This window comes from Anolis carolinensis, chromosome 2, assembly GCF_035594765.1.
Source record: "Anolis carolinensis isolate JA03-04 chromosome 2, rAnoCar3.1.pri, whole genome shotgun sequence".
Lineage (NCBI taxonomy): Eukaryota > Metazoa > Chordata > Lepidosauria > Squamata > Dactyloidae > Anolis > Anolis carolinensis.
The window spans coordinates 18,909,398-18,931,736 of record NC_085842.1 but is presented as its reverse complement, the minus strand read 5'-3'; the positions used below and the strand labels follow the sequence as shown (position 1 = coordinate 18,931,736).

At 42.5% G+C, this 22,339-nt stretch overlaps 1 protein-coding gene and 1 pseudogene across 5 annotated transcripts in view; one reads left to right on the top strand and one right to left on the bottom strand.

Moving 5' to 3' along the window:
* Positions 1-20,030, top strand: part of LOC100556470 (zinc finger protein 883-like) — a 47,828-nt gene extending 27,798 nt beyond the window's left edge. For 3 of the 5 annotated variants that reach the window (XM_062973388.1, XM_062973390.1, XM_062973389.1), the window contains exons 3-6: positions 11,810-11,936; positions 12,886-12,956; positions 14,003-14,129; positions 17,617-20,030. In XM_062973388.1, coding sequence (XP_062829458.1) covers positions 11,810-11,936; positions 12,886-12,956; positions 14,003-14,129; positions 17,617-19,004 — 1,713 coding nt within the window. In that variant the 3' untranslated portion in view covers positions 19,005-20,030. Of the gene's footprint in view, positions 1-10,460; positions 11,436-11,809; positions 11,937-12,885; positions 12,957-14,002; positions 14,130-17,616 lie in introns of those variants that run through there. The other 2 variants (XM_062973387.1, XM_016997142.2) reach the window with 2 other exon arrangements.
* LOC100556663 (zinc finger protein 660-like) lies at positions 1,163-9,927 on the bottom strand (annotated as a pseudogene).
* Positions 20,031-22,339: the final 2,309 nt, after the last annotated feature.

Genomic DNA, 22,339 nt, shown 5'->3' with positions numbered 1-22,339 from the left:
GCTTTATGTATTACTATAGTCAGTTCTTCCCATGTAGTTTCTCTGTCCAGGTCTGCTTTCATATCTTCTGAAAGCTTGGTGACCTTCATATCAGCTAGCTATTGGTCTATTTTTTAAAAATATCTATCGGTATTTGTTTTGAACTGGGATATCTAAGTCCACACTGCCATATATTCCAGTTCAAAGCAGAAAATGTGGGATATTATTCAGCTGTGTGGAAGGGGCCCAAGTCTGCTTATTTTCAAAGTCATTTTGATGTTTCACATTGTTGCAGAACCAGTATTACTATTTTTCATCCCCAGCCATGTTAATGGACTGGGGAGCAAAGGCAGAAGTTGGATATCATGTGTGCCATCAAAACCACCAAATGCCCTATTTTCTGCAGCGACTGGAAAGTGACATTTCACTGGCTATTTATGTGAAGCCACTTCAATGGTCTATAGCCTCAGAGCCCTTCTACATTGCCATATAAATCCCAGATTATCTGCTTTGAACTTGATTATATGACAGTATAGACTCATATAACCCAGTTCAAAGCAGATAATGTGGATTATCTGCTTTGATAACCTGGATTATATGGCAGCATAGAAGGGGCCTCAATCTCAGCCATCAGATAATCACAGGAGATATAAGGAAACCTAATCTACCAATGAAATACACTTTTTTCCCTGGATGTCATATTCTGGACATATTTCTAATGTTTTCCTCTGCCAGGCATTTCCTTTATTTCTGATTTTGAGTAAAATGGCTATATGCCCCGAACTTATTGGAAAACTTGTATTTGTTATACAAACATTAGGATTTTTACACAGACATCTCCATTTTCCTACAATACAAAATCCAAGGGCTGGCATTTTGCAAAACATATCAAATTATAATAGAAAATTGGATTCAAATATTCATAGTAGATTATCAAAAATTCAGTCAGAGCCACCAGCGGCACAATGGGTTAAACCCTTGTGCCGGCAGGACTGCTGATTTGAAGGTTGGGTTGCTGGCCAAACAAACATCCAGGCGTCCCCTGGGCAATGTCCCTGCAGACAGCCAAATCTCTCACAACAGAAGTGACTTGCAGTTTCTCAAGTTTCTTCGTACACGAAAAAAACATAGATTTAAATAATCATAATATATAAAACTGTACATTCTAAAATAATACAAAGGCTCATGCTTTTCAATTTATTGTGGATTGGCAGTGCACCAGGAGCAAGAAAACAGCCAGTAAATTCTAGCCAGAGATACAATTTGTACATCAAGGGAAATAATAGTGCAAACACCTTTTCCTTTGACTTGGCCTCAACAGAAGCACTGTGTTCAATTCTGGAATTCCGGCTGAAAAACTCACAAACTGGAAATTTGCACCCAATGTGGCAAAGGGATTGGAATCTAAGCTCAGAGGAACATTTGACGGAAGTATATACTGTATGGTTTTTTTTTTCAAATGACAAGAAAAAGAGACCTTGCCAAGTCTTAAGCAGAACTTCTGAAATGGTCCTGTTTGATATCAGATGTTTTTTAGTTTGTTTGTATTATCTATTGCTTGTTAAGTGATGGAGTCTGAGGAAAACATTGTCTTCACTCCTGGCATTGCTTGACTTCTCTCCTGTGTGGAGTCCTTTGTGGCTCGCCAAATGTGAACTGGAAGCAAAACGTTTCCCACACTCCTGGCATTGATATGGCTTCCCTTCTGTGTGAGATCTCTAGTGGTCTATAAGGTGTGTATTCAAAGTAAAACATTTCCCACACTCCTGGCACTTTTCCCCTTTCTTTCCTGTGTGAAGTTTTTTGTGCTTCACCAATTGTGAACTGCGAGCAAAACATTTCCTACACTCCTGGCATTGGTGTGGCTTCTCTCCTGTGTGGACTCTTTTGTGACACACCAATTGTGAACTGTGAGCAAAACATTTCCCACATTCCTGGCATTGGTATGGTTTCTCCCCTGTGTGGACTGTTTTGTGCCTCACCAAGGCTGAACTGCGAGCAAAACATTTCCCACACTCCGGGCATTGGTATGGCTTCTCTCCTGTGTGAACTCTTTTGTGGCTCACCAAGTGTGAACTGTAAGCAAAACATTTCCCACACTCCTGGCATTGGTATGGTTTCTCCCCTGTGTGAACTCTTTTGTGCCTCACCAAGGCTGAGCGGCGAGCAAAACATTTCCCACATTCCTGGCATTGGTAGGGCTTCTCTCCTGTGTGGAGCCTTTTGTGCCTCAACAAGCTTGAACTGCCAGCAAAACATTTTCCACACTCCTGGCATTGGTACGGTTTCTCTCCTGTGTGGTGTCTTTTGTGGGTCACCAATTGTGAACTGTAAGCAAAACGCTTCCCACATTCCTGGCATCTGTATGGTTCCTGTCCTGTGCGACATCTCTCGTGTTTCACCAATTGTGAACTCTGGATAAAAGATTTCCCACACTCCCAGCTTATGAAATCCTCAGTTTCCTCAAAGATTTCTTCTTCGCCCAGATATGGCAATTTGTATTCATCAACACATTTTGTTGATACTTCCCATTTATAATGGCTTTTCCCAGCACTGACTGCCTTGTGAAGCACAAGTTCCAAATTTTGAGTAAAGTAGGGCCTTTCTCTGGCAGAATCTTCATCTTCACTGTGGGTTTGCTGGTGTCTTGGAAGGCTCCCATTGTGTCCCAAACGCTTCCTGCGTTTGGTGTATTCATTGCTCTCTTTCCAGTTATCTGCTGTGAAGAAGAAGGACAGAAACAATAATTGATAAGAAGTGGGATAACAAGTAAAATTATCTTCAAAATAACATAGACATATAAATGCTATCCTCTCCCCACCCCCTGTTCAGTAAAGATGGACACTGTTTGACTGCCTGAAGCCTCAAAGGCAGAGATTAGTAACATATGTTCCAGAGGTTACCTGTTGCTCAGCCCAACCTGTTTTTTTAAAAAAAATTCTATCTCCTCTCTGAGGGAATTGATGCCTTCACATTCAAATGTTTGCCTTTTTCTCTAGCTAAGACTTTACCTTGTTACTACCCATTTCACAATCATTCCCCCCCTTTTAATTTCTTTCCCTCAACCTCCAGTTTTCTCTTCTCAAGTTCAGTTCAACTAATTTCAGAGTGCTGTAGAGATTGTTACACTTTTACCAACAACTACTGAATGGGAGTCTTACAGTTTTTGGAATTTTACTGTAAATGTGAGTTCCAAAGGGACAGACTTGCCTGACAATGCTGGGAAGATACAAGATAGTGACTGTAAAGAAAAAGAGGAGTGATGAAGCCAGAGAAGGGAACAAAGAAAAAGGAATGTCTGCACGCCTAAGCCAGATAGGCTTTGAGAGGGAGGTGATTGCCTCCAAACTATTCCAGTTTGTGAGGAATGACAAGACTGTGCACCAGAGGTAAGAGCTTTTGATAAATCCAGATGTTGCAATATCAGAGACTTCTTGGAAATACCATTTGGTGGACTGTCCCTGTTTTCAGTCAATTGCTCTGGTTCCAATACCTGTACAATTTTGCACGGCTTTTACAGGAGACCTGCAACTTCTTCACATATGAGAATTTAGGAATGTGGAAATGGCAATTTCCTAACATTTAGGGTGGAATAAATATACAGAGTGTTTCAAAAAGATGGATTCAATTTGAAATAGCTAGATTTCTGCAATTGTGAATCTAACATGAATGAAACTCTTACCACTTGAAAGAGAATGGCATAGTTTGATTACTGCTATATGCTTCTCCCAGTGCACAAAACCCCCGAGTCCCAATCATTCACAAGCACAAACCCTAGAACACATTATGTTGCAGGTCACCATCCTGCGAATGACTGAGGCTAGGGGTTGTTTGTGTGCTGGGAGAGGCAGCGTACAAAGACGGCTTAGCTTCAGACAGGCAGAGGCTAGTCTGCCTAGTTGGGAGAAAAAACAATAGTTGAATAGTAAAGTAAAGGTTTTCCACTGACATTAAGTCTAGTCGTGTCCAACTCGGAGGGTTGGGGCTCATCTCCATTTCTAAGCCGAACAGCCGACGTTTTTTAAGGTGTCTCCAAGGTCATGTGGCCGGCATGACTGCATGGAGCCCGCCATAGGGGCACCTATTGATCTACTCACATTTGCAAGTTTTCGAACTGTAAGGTTGGCGGAAAATTGAATACCACACCAATAAAAGATGTATAGTCTGCATATCTAAAGCCAGGAGAAGTTTGCCTTTTTTGATGATCCATTCTCTGGCCCGCTATCTCCAGCCAATCGATCTGGCCGATGGCTCTTAATAGATTTCCACAGGAACCCAAGTTACTGGGAGGAAGCATGTAAGCAGACATCAAGAAAAAGTCAGCTTTTACAACCCCCCTTCTTTTCCATCATTTTCCATGCTCCTTTTGGCTTCAGGCACGGAGTGGCTTTTCAAGTCTGACAAGCGTATACAGGATGCAAAACCAGGTGGCTGAAAATGTGTTCCTGAAGTCAAGAGATGTTTGCTAGGTTACTATTTGAACATCTGCTTCCTCCCTCTCCCCTGCCTCTCTCTCTCACACACTCATAGAGAGGGGCCCCTTCTACACTGCCATAGAATCCAGATCATCAAAGTAGATAATCCACATTATCTGCTTTGAACTCGATTATATGAGTCTATATGGCAGTGTAAAAGGGGTCAGAGAGTTGTGTGACTGATCTGGGGTGATCAATCTTGAGAGGTTTTCCAGGGAGCCCTGTTGCGGTGAAAGAATGTGGTATGCTTGAACTTGACTCCAGTTATGGAAGTCTTCCCACTTGAGTCCAAACTGGTGCTAATGTTGCAGTTGCTCAGGCACCAAGTCAATACATTATTTTTCGTGAAGGTTTGGGCATCTAACTGGTTTTACCAATAATAATAATAATAATAAAACTTTATTTATAACCCGCCACCATCTCCCCGATGGGGACTCGGGGCGGCTTACATGGAGCCATGCCCAGACACCATACAATATAACAAAATAAAACAATATATCATAACACAATATAATAGTACAAAAATAATCATATACATTACAACACAAATCAGAGCAGACAGGGCGGGCCACATGAACATTTAATTAAAAACTCGGGAGAGAGAGGCATATAAATAAAGAGAACAGGTACATGGTTTTAATTCTCTTTAAAATATTGTGATTCTCTTAAAATGTCCTAATATGTTTTACGTTTTAAAATCATTTTAATCATTTGCATTTGTTTTATCAGTTTTCCTGTATGTTCTTCTCAGATCTCTATATGGAGAGTGAAATATTAAAATGTCCAACAAGTCAGTACACACACATCAAAAGGACCCGAAATTGTACTTCAAGGCATGCATACTAGTTTGGATGAAAGATTAGCTAACTTTACGAAATGAGAGACCATTAGAATTAGAAGGTCATGATTTACCTTTTGGATGGCATGCCTATATACGGTATCAAAAAGCAAAAGTACATGCAGACTTTAATCACCATTTTATAAGATGAGCCAAACAAAGGACTTGGAACAAGTACAAAATTAAACTATGTCCAAAAACTCCACTATCAATTTCAATGAAAGAAGCTTTTTACAAGTTAGATAAGAAAAAAGGAGAATACTGGATTACATATGGAGATTTAATAATACACAAAAAATGAAAAACACAGATTTAGAGCTCAAGAAGAACTGAAGGATGCAGGATTTCACCTACAGTGGTACAGATATAAGCAACTGAAAGAAAGATTGGAACTAGACAATAAAATATGGGATTTGAAAAAGACCAATCAGAATTTGAAAATGAGCTGTGTACTAATGAAGAAAAAATACTTTATGTATTACTCTAAGATAAAATGTCCAACAAGCCAACACACAGACATTAAACATGAAGAAAATAAAACATGAAAACCACTGTCCCACCTCAGGGCCCAATAAAGTCCAAAAAGCAGGTTTAGGACATGCCAGCCAGAAATCCCAAATCAGCTGAGAGACAAAGAAGGAATATTATTTCATGTACAAGAAAAACTAAGAGATCCATATATTACTAATATGTTGTGTAAGTCCTGCCTTCAGTGACTGGGATGATTTAGGATATTGCTCCCACCAGAGAGCTGCTGATTGAATCATAGAATCATAGAATAGTAGAGTTGGAAGAGACCTCATGGGCCATCCAGTCCAACCCCCTGCTAAGAAGCAGGAAATTGCATTCAAAGCACCCCTGACAGATGGCCATCCAGCCTCTGCTTAAAAGCCTCCAAAGAAGGAGCCTCCACCACAGTCCGGTGGAGAGAGTTCCACTGCCGAACAGCCCTCACAGTGAGGAAGTTCTTCCTGATTGGGATACGGCATTTTGAAATAGAAATCCCCATCAATGAGGGAGCCTTACCAAGAGAGGCCACAATCCCATGAATCTCCTCCATGATCTGCATGTGCAAGATTTTCTGACCAAGATTCAGAATCACCCACTCCTCCGAAGAGAAATGGACAGTCACATCCTCAAAGGCGATTGGGCCCTGGTGGAAAAAAAAACAAACATTTCCTTCTCACATAAGAGCCATCAAGAAAAATAATTACAAGAATCTCTTTGAAGCAGATTTACATTCCTGTTGGTTGTTTGAAAGGGAAAGAGCTAAGGCCCTCATGCCATAATTGTAAGCTTGGCCTGTTTATGTTCGATAACTGATAATCTATCAGGGGCTGGGCTGTGGCGCAGGCTGGTAAGCAGCTGCTGCAATAAATCACTCTGACCATGAGGTCATGAGTTCGAGACCAGCCCATGGCGGGGTGAGCACCCGTCAATTAAAAATAAAATATAGCCCCTGCTCGTTGCTGACCTAGCAACCCGAAAGACAGTTGCATCTATCAAGTAGGAAATAAGGTACCACTTATAAAAGTGGGGAGGCAAGTTTAACTAATTTACAACGTTGGAATGAGGAAGTGAGGAAGTGCCGTCAGAGAGGATGATGAAGCAGCTGCTCCCCCCTGTGGCCAGAATGGAACATCCCCTCAGGAGAAGGTTAAATTGCCTCTGCGTCTGTCTGTCTGTCTCTGTTCGATGTGTTTATGGGCACTGAATGTTTGCCCTATATGTACATAATGTGATCCGCCCTGAGTCCCCTTCGGGGTGAGAAGGGCGGAATACAAATACTGTAAATAATAAATAAATAAATAAATAAATAATCTGTTGTAAATTGTTTCGGCAAAGTAAAATATTGGTGAGCAAAAGGTATTGGCGGAACTTTCTCTAACAAGAGTATTTTTGGCTCCTCCCACAAATTGGGGAAATGTTTCATTCCAAACCCGAGAACAACAAATGCCATCACATTACAGAATTGGCCATTTTGCCCATCTACATCCGGATTGTTACCAAAAGTCTACTTTCCAAGCAGCTCCTGAAATGTATCAAAAGAAAGCTGTTCCCAACACTTTAGGCATGCAAAGAATGCTCTACCCTATACTTGAACTCAAGCTAATGTGATGAACACAGTGGGTTACCACATCTGAAGTGTTTGGCTCAGTGGAATTTAACCAATGTGGTTAGATAGATAGACACTATATTCCTTTGGATACAGCCCAAAATCCCATAGGCTTTGAAGTTTCTGCATCATACTGTTGGCTTATATTAAACTTTTTGTCTATGTGTGCATTGTATTTTCCCAGACTTACTGTGCTATCCTACGTTTCTCCTTGTTGAAAATAATTGGGTTAGTTTTGACCCAGCTCTCTAACACATTAAGGCCATGTTAAATTCTGATCCTGTCTTCTGGAGTATTTGTTAGTCTACAAAATTGATCTCATCTCCAGATATAATACACCAACTCTCTAAACCTTCATCCAAGACACTAAGAAAGATGTGGAACAGAATCGGGCCAAGGACAGAACCCTACAGCACCCCGCTAGTCACTTCTTTCCAGGATGAAGAGGAACCATTGCTGAGCACCCTTTGGGTTCGGCCGCCCAACCAATTCCAAATCCACGTAGCATTACTATTGTCTAGCCCCCTTTTTACTAGTTTGTTTGCAAAAAGATAATGAAGGACCTTTACAAGAGCATTTCTGAAACCAGATGTGCTAGTGTTTCATTTCCCCTATTATCGCATCCGCTCCATCTTGCTCAAGTTGAACACTGAAGACTGAAGCAACGTTCTACCTTCTTCCTATCCTGTTAGCATTTCATCAGCTTCTCCGTGCAGATACCCTATTGTTTTCTCCTTTTGCCTTGTTCTACTGACATAACCAAATAATCCCTATTTATTGTTTTTAATCTCTCTGACAAGGCTGAGCTCATTTTCTGCTTTAGCTTCTCAAACCTTTTCCCTACTTTGCTGGTTAGGGATGTGTATAAGAAATGGAAAAAGGGGGACTCACCAAAGAAGAACCTTTAAAATGCATTCTAGTTTGTTTAGATTTCTTATTTTTATTCCCTCCTTGTTGGCACTGTTTTCAATTGTGCCTTCAGTATCCCACTTTTAAGAAACTCCCATTCAAATCTTGTCTGTTTCAACAGATGTTTGATGATTGAGCCTGGAACAAATGACACTCAGGCAGCTCCAGCCCTCCTCTCCCAGGAATCCTTCTGCTTACCTGATTCAGTTCCACTCCATCACAAAGGGGAAGAAATGACTGAGGATTCGGCAACAACATCATTCCAGCCCCTGGGAGAGAGAGCAAGGTGTGGAAAGCTGATCACATAAACATGTCTCAGAGGTTACAATTACAGTCCTAAAAATAAACCTATGAGGAAATATATCTATATCCAGGGGGAGGGATGGAGGGTGGAAGTGGGGCAAAACAATAATAAAAAATTTAAAAAACAGCCCAAGAATATGTAAAATTTTAGGAGTTAAGACTTTATATTGCAAGAAGCACTGTGAGTAGCTTGAATTGAAAATAGTAATTGGGTTGTTATTTCAATTGACTAAAGTTATTATTTGTTGTCTGTTTGTCTTCCAGCCATCTTAACTTCGGGTCCCACCTGGGAAGATACTGAAGGGCTAAATTTTCAATTTGTTAATCTTTAGGCTAATGTAGAAGTATTGCAAGAAAGAAAACTGCAAATCACACTGAAATTACATCTTTTGCAACCGAAAGCCTACATATATATTCCCCTCAAGACCAAATGATCCTGCATATGCACCTTCTCAAGCTCAAACTGACTGTGGATGTGCTACAATCTGCCTGAAGGGGAATTCACACTGGAATAATAATAATAAAAAAACTCAGAGAAGAGTTCTTTCTTACTCTCCAAGGCCGTAGGCCCATCTTCTTCCTGCTTGAGTTCCTTCTGCCTGAGACTCTGGGTGGTGCCTGATGGAGATTTCTCTGATTCAGAGATAGCAGGGTGGACCTCAATGCAGTTATTACAGGCCTGGAAGAGTACAGAGTATTCCAGAAGTAGTATGGAGAAAGTAAAAAAAAAAATCACACCTATGTACACATTAAATTACCCATCCGTTCCAAGGTTAGTGAAACCAAGAGGGAATGCTCTCACCTGTTCTTCCTGCCTCTTGTCCTCTGCCCGACTCAGGAGGAAGCCTTCCGCCAGGGCCACCGCCTGGGAAGAGGTCTCTGCCCCACACTCTCGGACCCAGCTCCCCATCTCTGGGGGCAGGAGGCTCAGGAACTGCTCCAGGATCACCAGGTCCAGCATCTCCGCCTTGGTGTGTTGCTCTGGCTTCAGCCACTGGCGGCAGAGATCGTGGAGGCGGCTGCAAACCTCTCTGGGCACCTCGCCCTCTCGGTAGGAGGACTGCCTGAAGGGTTGGCACTGTATGTGCGCATCTAGGAACGTCTGTGTAGTTCTTTCCCAAAATTCCCCACTGCTCCCAGGAGTCCTGCCTGCTTCAGGTTCATGTGAGTTGGGTCTCTCCATGTTGGAACCACTCTGATGGAGAACCAAACTGGACCCAAGATGCTCTTCCTCCCTCTCCTCTCAAGGGAAGCAAATCCCTGAACAGGCTCTACTCCAAAATTCTCTGCCAAAAATCACATTTCCTCTGTGAAAGAAAAGCAGAATTAAACCAGCCTCTGGTGGCTTTTTCTTATTCATTAAAAACAGCCCCTTTTATTTATTTCGCAGCCAGATAATACTGGACCCTCCTTTCACTTGGGCCTCTGCTTCTCCAGCCTCCAGACCCACCTGGCCTCATCTGGCTTTCCACTGAACTGCCATTCAGTCCCAATCCACATTGGCCCTCGGCCTGCCTCTCTCTCCTCAGAAGGATTTCCCTGATGGAGAATGTGATGACCCTAACCCCATATTAGTGCCGGCCTGGGCCCACTTCGTCCCTCCCTCCAGGTGTTGTGGGCTTCAGCCCCTCTTCGGCCCTTTGGAGAAGGTCTGGGAATAAGACTCACCTGAAGGAGGAGGAGGAGAAGCTGCAACAAGGAGGAGGAGGGAGAGGCCAAAGGGACGAACTCGACTCTCCCAGCCGGGCAAGGAAGGGTTAAGGAAAGAGAGTTTGGTTCCTAGAGGGACAGGAAAGCTCGGAATAAGGAGGCCCACTTCCTTCCTGCCTCTCTGGGAACGAAACTCTTTCCCCTTAACCCTTCCTTGCCCAGGATTACACTGGAAGGAGGGGGAAAGAGCCTCTCTCAAAAGCCCTGGAACCAAAAGATGTTGTTTCTGTCTGTCATCTGAATTTTGAAAGCGTTTACTTTAGTTGTTATTTCAATTTTGGACTTGTTTCGAAGTCTCTTGGTTCTTCTTTACAACAAAGGCTATGGATCATGAGGCATCAGCTGAAGGAATCATGGGGGGATAGTGTGGATAGGGACTGAATCGGGGTTCAATGGAAGGCCAGGGGAGGCCAGGTGGGTCTGGAGGCTGGAGAAGCAGAGGCCCAAGAGGAAGGAGGGCCCAGCATTACCTGGCTCTGAAATAAATAAAGGGCTTGGTTTTTTGTTTTTTTGTTGTTGTTTTTTTTGTTTTTTTTTACTCTCCAACAAAAAGCCTTCTGAAGCTCATTGACTAATTCTGCCTTTCTTTCACAGTGGAATATGATTTTTGATTGAGAATTTTGGAGTAGAGCCTGTACAGGGATTTCTTTTCCTTGAAAGAGGGAGGAAAAACATCTTGCATACAGTTGGTTCTTCAGCAAACAGCGGTTCCAGCATGAAGAGACTGAACTCAACTGGACCTGAAGCAGGACGTGGGAGCAGTAGGTCATCCTGGAAAAAGACTACACATAGGTTCCTGAGTGTTGAGCTTTATAGCTCAGACACACAGTGTCAGCGATTCAGACAGCTCTCCTACCAAGAAGGCAAAGGACCCAGAGAGGTTTGCAGTCATCTCTACGATCTCTGCCGCCAGTGGCTGAAGCCAGAACAACACAGCAAGGCTGAGATGCTGGACCTGGTGATCCTGGAGCAGTTCCTGAGCCTCCTGCCCCCAGAGATGGGGAGCTGGGTCCGAGAGTGTGGGGCAGAGACCTCTTCCCAGGCGGTGGCCCTGGCGGAAGGCTTCCTCCTGAGTCGGGCAGAGGACAAGAGGCAAGAAGAACAGGTGAGAGCATAAACTCTTGGTTTCACTAATCTTGGGACTGATGGATAGGTGAAACGTACCTCCTGCCTTTCTTGCAAGAGGGGACCAATGGATGGCAGAAGCCAGACTCTTCTCCTTCTGCCTCTTTTTCCCACCTGCTTTGCCCCTCCTGCTGATACCTCCATATCCACTGTAAGCTTGGTTGATGCTATACTCAAATTTGTTGACCCCAGATGTAACATTGAAAATGATGGGAGGGGGAGTGTGGCATTTGTTTCAAACTAAGTTGCCATCTCAGTGTTATTCTTTTTAAAAAGTCCATACAGTTGTGCACATAGGTGTGATTTTTTTTTACTTTTTCCATACTACTTCTGGAATACTCTGTGTTCTTCCAGACCCAAAATAACTGCATTGAAGTCCACCCTGATGTCTCTGAATCAGAGAACTCTCCATCAGACATCACCCAGAGTCTCAGGCAGAAGGAACCCAAGGAGGAAGGAGATGGGGCTGTAGCCTTGCAGGGTAAGAAGGAATTTTTCTGGGAATTTTGCTGATTTATGCCAGCATGAACTCCCCTTTGGGGGGACTGTAGCACATCCACAGCTTGAGCTTGAGAAGGTGTATATGCAGGATCATTTGGCCTTGAGATGAGTATACAGTTGAACACCAGTTATCCAAGATAAAGGGGCGGGCCCCATCTTGGATAACTGAATGGCTGGGATAGGGCAGGGGCTCGCCGGGGGTCGTCTCCCTGGATCTCCCTTGGTCCGGCCCTTGCTGAAGGAGGGAGTTTCCTCCAGCGGTGGCCTGGCTGGCAAGGTCCCACAGCGCGCTCCGCGTTTCTCGGAGGGATAGGCTCTTGCTTTAGCAGTGCCTGTTCCTCCGAGATACGCAGAGTGTGCCGCAGGTTTTCTTCAGCTGGGCCATTGCTGGAGGCTTTTTCCTCCAGCTGGGGCGTGGCCGGGGGAAATCCAGGGGACGTCCCTTGTGAGCCCTCGCCTGGCGATTGCTGCAGCAGTAACCTATCCCAAGCTGCAAGGAGAAATGGATAAGATTAGTAATAGTAGTAGTAGGCATTTGGTTGCAAATGCTGTAATTTCAGTGTGATTTGCAGCTTTCTTTCTTGCAATACTTCTTCTTTAGCCTAAAGATCAATAGGACTGAAAATTCAGCCCTCCGGTATCTCCCCTGGTGGGACCTAAAATTAAGATGAGCCCTGAAACTGAGTTGGAAGACAAACAGACAACAAAGAATAACTTTAGTCTATTCAAATAACAAGCCTGGTACTAATTTCAATACAACCTATTCACAGCACTGAAATAAAAAAGTCCTAAACCATAAAATGTTTCATATTCCTGGGCTGGAGAATGCTCCTGTGTGTATAGGGCCATTTCCTCATAGGTTTCTCTTTAGGGCTGTAATTGTAACCTCTGTGACTTGTCAGCTTTCCACACCTTGCTCTCTCTCCCAGGGGCTGAAATGATGTTGTTGCCGAATCCTCAATCATTTCTTCCCCTTTGTGATGGAGTGGAACTGAATCAGGTAAGCAGAAGGATTCCTGGGAGAGGAGGACTGGAGCTGCTTGGGTGTCATTTGTTCCAGGCTTAGTCATAAAACATCTGTTGAAACAGAAAAGATTGATAGTGTTCTCTGAGAAGTGAGATATTGAAGGCACAATCACAAACAGTGCTGTTCTACATCTTTCCTATTGACTTGGATGAAGGTTTATCAAGTTTGCAAATGACCCCAAAATAGGTGAGATAGCAAATACTCCAGAAAACAAGATCAGAATTTATAATGGCCTTATCATATTAGAGAGCTAGGTGAAAAATAGTGAAATTAATTTCAACAAGTAGAAATGTAGGATAATATACTAAGTGCAATAGTTCATGTAAAAGGGATCTTGGAGTGTTAGCAGACAACAAGTTGAACATGAGCCAAGAGTGTGTTTGTTGTTGTTTATTCATTCAGTCACTTTTGACTCTTCGTCCCTGTCGATGTGTGATGCACCAGATTAAAAGCCTATGTGATTTTGGGCTGTATTCAAACAAATATAGTTTCTAGATTAAGGAAAGTCATGGTGACCTTCTTTCTGCTTTGGTGAGACCTCACCTGGAATAACATTATGTCCAGTTTTAGGCACCAGAGTGAAAGCTGGAACATGTCAAGATTCATTTCTGATTCACAGCCCGAGCTGTGGCGCAGGTTGGAAGAGCAGCCAGTTGCAACCAGCTGTAATGAATCACTCTGACCAGGAGGTCATGAGTTCGAGGCCCGCTCGGAGCCTATGTTTGTCTTGTCTTTGTTCTATGTTAAAGGCATTGAATGTTTGCCTATATGTGAAATGTGATCCGCCCTGAGTCCCCTTCGGGGTGAGAAGGGCGGAATATAAATGCTGTAAATAAAAATAAATAAATACATTATCAATTAAGAAATGGTTTTGACTGTGACCAACTAGACGTCTCTACAAAGCCATAGCCCTTTCTCTTTCAAATTGCGAATAGGAATATCAATCTACTTTAAATATTTTCTTGTAATTTTTTTTGCTAGCCCTTATGTAAGAAGGAAATGTTTTCTTTTTCCACCAGGGCCCAATTGCCTTTGAGGACGTGGCTGTCCATTTCTCCCTGGAGGAGTGGGCTCTTCTGAATCCTGATCAGAAAGCCTTGCACATGCAGATCATAAAGCAGATAAATGGGATTGTGGACTCACTTGGTAAGGCTCCCTTACTGATGGAGATTTCTATTTCAAAATGCGGTATCCCAGTCAGCAGCTCCCTAGCGGAAGCAGTATCCTAAATCATCACAATATCTGAGAGTTCTCAAGGCAGGGCTTATGTTACAAATATATAACATAAGTGTAACATGGACTTGGTGCCTGAGTAACAGTGATGTTGGCACCAATTTGGACTACAGTGGAAAGACTTCCATAAGTGGAGTCAAGTCCAAGCGTACCACACTCCCTCGTAGCAACAGGCTTCCCTGGAAAACCTGTTGAGAGTAATCACCCCAGATCAGTCATACTATACTCTCTCTCTCTCTCTCTCTCTCTCTCTCTCTCTCTCTCTCTCTGAGTGTGTGAGTGTGAGAGAGAGGCAGGGAAAGGAAAGAAGCTGATTGGTGGGGGCAGTCAAAATGAGAATTTAATAACACTGGACAAGAGATCAAAGAATCAGAAAAGAAAATGGAAACTGTAAAGGACTTAATGATCTAAGAAACTCTTTGGAGGAGGTAAGAATTGTAAAGTTCATCGGCTTGGTCTGAGAGAGAAAGAAATGAAAGAAGACCGGACGAAATGATTTACGGCCACCATTATAGTTCACTTTAATGAGCAGAACGAAATACTAAAAGCTAGGTAAATAAAGAGTGGGGAGAGATCGAGAAGAAAAAAAAGGCTTTATAACCCATCGGATCCAAGTCATAAGTGGAGAGGCCTGAAACAGAAGTTTGAGTTCTAAGAAAAGTTGAAAGGAGGGAGAGTGGAGGCTAATTTGAAACACAGTTTTTGACTGTAGTTTGAATGCAAAGGAGAAAACAACAGTATAATTGAGATAAACAAGATAAGAAACTGCTCTGGGTCTGTACAAAGCCGTGAGGTAAATCTTATTCAATGTTGGAAAGAGTGAATTCTTTAAGCAAAATAATAAGTCCGCCTGAACAAGCAAAGAGAAAACAGCTACAAAAATCTCCTCTCCCGTCCACTTTCACATCACTCTCTTCTCTCATCACAGGTGCTGAGGGAACTACGGTAGTGAAGTGGGAAAGCAAAAGGGAGTGGACAACAGTGATCTGTTAAAAAAATTAACAATATTTATTAAGGAAGAGAGCAACAAAAAATTCAAGGAATTAAACATTTTTGATAAAGAAAGAGAGGAAAGGAAATAAGAGAAAAACTTTGAAATTGGAGATCCAAACAAGCTCAAGAGAATTGAAAACTTAAATTGATGTCGATAGGAAAAGCTCAGATGGTAAATTCCAGGCCTTAAAAAGCAATTGCCAGACTTTGCAAGGAGACATTCAAACAATTAAATTAGAGGTTATAAAAATTTGGAACAAGGGATAATTAAAAAGCCAATACAAGAACATGACAACAAACTTTCAGATGTGGAAAAAATGTGTATTTGCAAGATATCCAGAGAAGAAATAATTTAATTATGAAAAATTAGGCAGAAAAAAACAGAAAGGATGGTTTGAAAACTGAAATTCTGAAATGGCTTCAAAAAGTTTCACCATCGCTGAACGGGGTGGAAACAAACAAAGAACGTGCTCATCACCTTCCAGTGGGAAGAAATAAAATGACACCCAGAAATGTGATAATTTGAGTATTACACTTTGCAAAAAAGGAAGCATTAATGAATATATTGAGAAAAAAACCTGAAAAATTGAAGATGGGAGAAACAAAAGTGGAAGTGTTCAATGACTACTGACCTGAGACTAAAAACTGGAGATACTCAATGAAGCCATCGACAATTCAACGAATGAAGGCTGAAATTGCATATACATGGGGTCATCAGATCTTTCTGAAATGCCAATGGGCAGAGAAAAGATCAAAGAAAACTTGAAGTACTGCAAACCAAAAAAAATGAGCACTCGGGGGGAGGGAGAACCTGGGCTACAAGATGAATCTGCCTCTCCTTCTCCACTTGGGACAAGAAGTCCCAACAATTGGATTTGATGAAATAGAGGACTGAGGAAAGGGGGGGTAGGGGAAAAATAGGGAGAGGGCTAGGGGGTTATAAGGGACAAGGGTGCACAGTAGATTGAGCCCCAAAAAGCTATGTAATAGAAATGATATCCAATACATTGAGAATATCAACGCTGAATACCGAATGTCTGGGAACGGTAATTAAATGTAGGAGAATTGAAGCCTTATTGAAGAAGGATGCAGCGGACAATATCTTTTTACAAGAAACACAGCAGGGTAAAGAGGGGTCAACTGAGCTAAGTCAAATTGGATAAGAAGTCCAGAAAAATCATTTGGAACATCTAAGTCTAGAGTAGCTATAGTAATTGCAAAAAAATATAGTTTGCTAACAAACAAAATATTGAAAGACGATGAAGGTAGATATATGAAATAGGGGAAGATAAATATGTATTAGGTAAAAAGGTAAAGGTTTTCCCCTGACATTAAGTCCAGTCGTGACCGACTCTGGGGGTTGGTGCTCATCTCCACTTCTAAGCTGAAGAGCCGCCGTTGTCCGTAGACATCTCCAGGTCATGTGGCCGGCATGACTGCATGGAGTGCCGTTATGTTACATTACGTATTAGTGAATGTATATGCTCCAAACATAAAGCAGCAAGAATTTTATGGAAAAAGTACTAAGTCAGATAGAAAATTTTCATCCACAATATGTAATATTTGGAAGGGAGTGTAATTGTATGGGCAAGAAAGACAAAACCACACAAAACGTAAAGGTTAAAATAGTGATATAACAGATTTAAGTAAAGTGATGAATAAGTGGCAATTAAAAGATGTCTGGAGAGTGGCAAAAGGAGAGGAAAAATATATACATACTATTTGGCTGTACATAGAGTATATACAAGAATTGATTACATTTTTGTTCCCTTCTCTGCATTCATTATTGTTTTCCTCTGTTTCTTTACAGTCATTACCTTGCATATTCCCAGCTTTGTCAGGCAAATCTATCCCTTTGGAACTCACATTTACAGCAAACTTCCAAAAACTGCCAAATTCTGTAGTTGGTGGTAAAAGTGTAACAATATCTCCAGCACTCTGGAATTAGGTATAGGATGTTCTACATTGGAACAGAAAAATCCAACTTTAAGTGAACATGGGGAAAGAGAACTGGAGGTTGGGGAAGATAAATAAGAAGGAGGGAACAATTATGATATGTGTGGTAGCAAGGTAAAGTTTTAGCTAGAGAAAAAGGCAAGCATTTGAATATGAAGGGGAAAGTAATCCATTCCCCCAGAGAGAAAGAGACAGAATAAAAAACAGGTTGGGCAGAGCAACAGGTAACCTCTGGAATATATGTTACTCATCTCTGCCTTAGAGGATCCAGGCAGTCAAACAATGTTCATCCTTATTGAACAAACGGCAGGGAAAGGACAGCATTTATATCTTCTTTTCCTCCATATCTATGTTGTTTTAAGGTTGATTTCAATCCACTTCTTATCCCACTTTCTTAGACTCCTTATCACTCAGTCTGAGGGATGATTGTTTCTGTCCTTCTTCTTCACAGCAGATAATTGGAAGAAGAGCAATGAATGCACCAAACACAGGAAGCATTTGGGACACAACGGGGGAATTCCTAGACACCAGCAAACCCACAGAGAAGATGGAGATTCTGCCAGAGAAAGGCACTACAAATGCAATGTATGTGGACAGTGTTTTACCCAAAATATGATACTTGTGCCTCACAAGACACTCCATGCTGGGAAAGGTCAACTTAAATGGAAAGAATCAGGAAAATGTGTTGCTGGTTGCAAATTGCCAAATCTGAGCCAAGAAGAAATCTTTAAAGGAACTGAGGATTTCATAAGCAGGGAGTGTGGGAAATCTTTCATCCAGAGTTCACACTTGGTGAAACATGAGAGATGTCACTCAGGACGGGAACCATACAAATGCCAGGAGTGTGGGAAATGTTTTGCTTCTAGTTCAAACTTGGTAACCCACAAAAGACTCCACACAGGAGAGAAGCCATACCAATGCCAGGACTGTGGGAAATGTTTTGCGTACAGTTCAGACTTGGTGAAGCACAAAAGATTACACATAGGAGAGAAGCCATACCAATGCCGGGAGTGTGGGAAATGTTTTGCTTCTAGTTCAAACTTAGCGAGGCACAAAAGACTCCACACAGGAGAGAAGCCATATCAATGCCAGGAGTGTGGGAAATATTTCGCTCACAGTTCACAATTGGCGAGTCACAAAAGACTCCACACAGGAGAGAAGCCATACCAATGCCAGGAGTGTGGGAAATTTTTTGCTTACAGTTCAGACTTGGTGAAGCACAAAAGACTCCACACAGGAGAGAAGCCATACCAATGCCAGGACTGTGGGAAATGTTTTGCGTACAGTTCAGACTTGGTGAAGCACAAAAGACTTCACACAGGAGAGAAGCCATACAAGTGCCAGGAGTGTGGGAAATGTTTTTCTGACAGTTCAGCCTTGGTGAGCCACAAAAGACTCCACACGGGAGGGAAGCCATACCAGTGCCAGGAGTGTGGGAAATGTTTTGTTTACAATTCACACTTGGTGACCCACAAAAGACATCACACAGGAGAGAAGCCATTCCAATGCCAGGAGTGCGGGAAATGTTTTGCTGGCAGTTCACACTTGGTGAAGCACAAAAGACTTCACACAGGAGAGAAGCCATACCAATGCCAAGAGTGTGGAAAATGGTTTTCTGCGAGTTCAAACTTGGCGAGGCATAAAAGACGCCATACAGGAGAGAAGCCATACCAATGCCAAGAGTGTGGAAAATGGTTTTCTGCGAATTCAAACTTGGCGAGGCATAAAAGACGCCATACAGGAGAGAAGCCATACCAATGCCAGGAGTGTGGGACTTGTTTTGTTGACAGTTCATGCTTGGCGAGGCACAAAATACTTCACACTGGAGAGAAACCATAGAAATGCCACAAAAAAGCAATTGTGCGTAAACATTTGATTTCAGACATGTCTGTTTGAGAAGTTGTGCCAAAGATTTGGTAGAGTTCCCTTTCCTGTCATTTGAATCCCTAAGTTGGAGGTCCTGTCTCTGGAACAGCAGAAAGCAAGCTTCCCATGACAATCTTTTAGAGGGTTAAATATGATTGTCATGTCACTTATTCTGAAAAACAACCCCATAAATACTTCAATCAACTGTTCCTCTTATTGGAATTTAACCCCACACTGTCTGAGTCTCTAGGAACAAGTTAGAGGAACAACTTAGTTAACTTAGAAAAGGCTGAAGGTTTCCCCCCCGCCCCTCGCCTCCTGTATGACAGTTGCAATGTAACTACAGTGGAGTGTTGCTTGCTTTTGCTGACAGTTCAACCTTGGTGAGGCACAAAAGGCTTCACACAGGAGAGAAGCCAAAGTAATGTCAGAGTGTGGGAAATGTTTTACTTACAGTTCAGACTTGGTGAGGCACAAATAAACTTCACACTGGAGAGAAGCCATACCAATGCCACAAATGTGGAAAACGTTTTAGTCAGACTTCATTCCTTAACAAGCAACAATGAATACAAACAGACTAAAACACGGCCTTTGTGGGTAAACATCTGATTTCAAACAGGACCGATTGAGAAGTTCTGCTTAAGACTTAATAAAGTCCCCTTTCTTGTCAGTTGGAGGTCCTGTCTCTGGACCAGCAGAAAGCAGACTCCCTATGATTGTGTTGGCATCTATTCTGAAAAAAAAACCCATATGTACTTCCATCACATGTTCCTCTGAGCTTAGTTTCGAGTTCCTTTACCACATTAGGTGCGAAGTTCTAGTTCGTTAATTTTGTTTTTCATCTGGGATTCCAGAATTGAACTGTTGAGGCCAAGCCAAAGGAAACGATGTTTGCACTATTATTTCCCTTGATGTACAAATGGCACCTTTGGCTAAAATATACTGGTTGTTTTCTTGCTCCTGGCACACTGCTATTCCACATTAAATGGAAAAACTTGAGCCTTTTTATTATTTTAAAATGCACAGTGTAATATATTATGAGTATTTGAATCTATGATTTCTTTTTGTGTCAAGAGTGACTTGAAAAACTACAGTTTGCTCCTGGTGTGAGAGAATTGGCCGCCTGCAAGGACGTTGCCCAGGGGACATTTGTATTGAAGGGAAATAGTTGTGTTGGTGTAGAGTAAAAATCCTAAAGTTTGGATAATAAATACAAGCTTTCCAACTATTTTGGGCCATAGGGACATTTTACTCAAAAACAGTAATAAAGGAAACACCTGGCAGAGGAAAACATTAGAAATATGACCAGAATATGAAATCCAGAAAAAGGTTTACTTCTTTGGTACATTAGGGTCCCTTATATCTCATGTGATCATCTGGTGGCTGATGCAATTTGATGTTATCATCTACTGGCAGACGACTACAAATGGGGAAGTGAGACTGAGGCCCCTTCTACACTGCCTTATAATCCAGGTTATCAAAGCAGAAAATCCACATTATCTGTTTTGAACTGGGTTATATGAGTCTACACTGCCATATAACTGTTGGCCCCGTTTTAGGAGGCAACCCCTGGCGGTGAGACCAGGGAGAAGCCTGTTGGCAGATCCCAGGCGAGTGATCAGCCTGAACTGCCCATTTTGAGTGAGTCCCTGCTGTGGCGAGCATACAGATTAGGCCCAATTGAAATTAGCCAGCAAGCAAGGAGAGAAGGTGATTTTCAGCCAAGGAAGATTTTATTATCTGCAGATAAGATGCTAACTAGTGATTCATTCACAAAGTAGATAGCATACAGAATACAGTTTCACAGCTCTTTTTATACACATGCTGGCAGGCTGCAGCCCAGCCTCTAATTCTGATCAGTCACAGAGTGGGGCTTGGCTCACTAGCCAGCATGGGCTGGGACAAGGGATGATTAAATGTTGATAAATGAGATTCCTTTTATTGAACAGGAAAAATAACAAAATGATTGAGGACGTCTCTGGCCCCACCCAGGAATGTTTTATGAGATGAACATGACATGGCCCATTAATAGGGCTGGCCTGACAATTCCAGACCCCAGAGAAACAAAACATCATATATTACTACAATCATGCAAAAATGACAGAGGATGGGTTTTGGCTGTAGAAATGCTGATTTCCTTCTGATGTGAGCAGTCCCGTTCATCAAAGGCACAGTTGGTGAAATTGGTTCTTCCCAAAGGGCGGGGAGAGGTGATTTCCCCCACCTGAATAGAAGTATTGTGCTGCAATGTCCAGGTAAAGTCCAAAGGTACAGGTGAAACTGGGAAATTGATGAGGAAGTTCCCAGCTTAGTTTCTTTCCCCCAGGCTATATAATTGTGTGGGATGCAAGACATTTTTGGGTTCAGGAACAAGGCTTCCCCCAAAGGGAAGGAATGGGGATCTCAGGAGCATAAACATTAGGTTAATACAACATATAGGCAAAATAGGAACACATAGGGAAAAAACATGGAGTGTTTGGGGCAAATTATATACACGAGAGAGATAGTTTTCCAAAGTACCCTTAACAAGCCAGGCTTCCCTGTAAGTGATGGCCAGGGGTAATCTACCCCTGGTTGTCATGGCACATCATATAAACCTTCAGAGGAAGATGATGGCAATGCATCTAAAAAGTGTGGAGCCTCCGGTGGCCTAGGGGATAAAAGCCTCGTGACCTGAAGGTTGGGTTGCTGACCTGAAAGCTGCCAGGTTCGAATCCCACCCGGGGCGAGTGCGGATGAGCTCCCTCTATCAGCTCCAGCTCCATGCGGGGACATGAGAGAAGCCTCCCACAAGGATGGTAAAAACGTCAAAACACCTGGGTGTCCCCTGGGCAATGTCCTTGCAGATGGCCAATTCTCTCACTCCAGAAGCAACTCTAGTTGCTCCTGATATGAAAAAAAAATCTAAGAAGTGCTCTTTGCCCTTCATTGGGTTAGTGCTCCGGCAGGCGCCAGAGAGAGAAAAAAAGGAGACTTCAGTAAGTGGGCACCTGGCGCAGGTAAACTAGACATCCCAAGGACCCAGGGCTGGTATTCTTATGCAACATAACCAATTTCAAATCGGATAATCTGGATTTTATATGGCAATGTAGAAAGGTTCTGAGGCTATATACGGAGTATGGGTAAACTTCAGCCCTCCTGGTGATTTGGAATTCAACTCCAATAATTTGTAACATCCGGCTGTTAGAAATTGTGGGAGTTGAAGTTCAAAACACCCGGAGGACGGAAGTTTGCCCATGCCTGCTATACACCATTTATGTGGTTTCACATAAATAGCCAGTGAAATGTCACTTTCCAGGCGCTGCAGA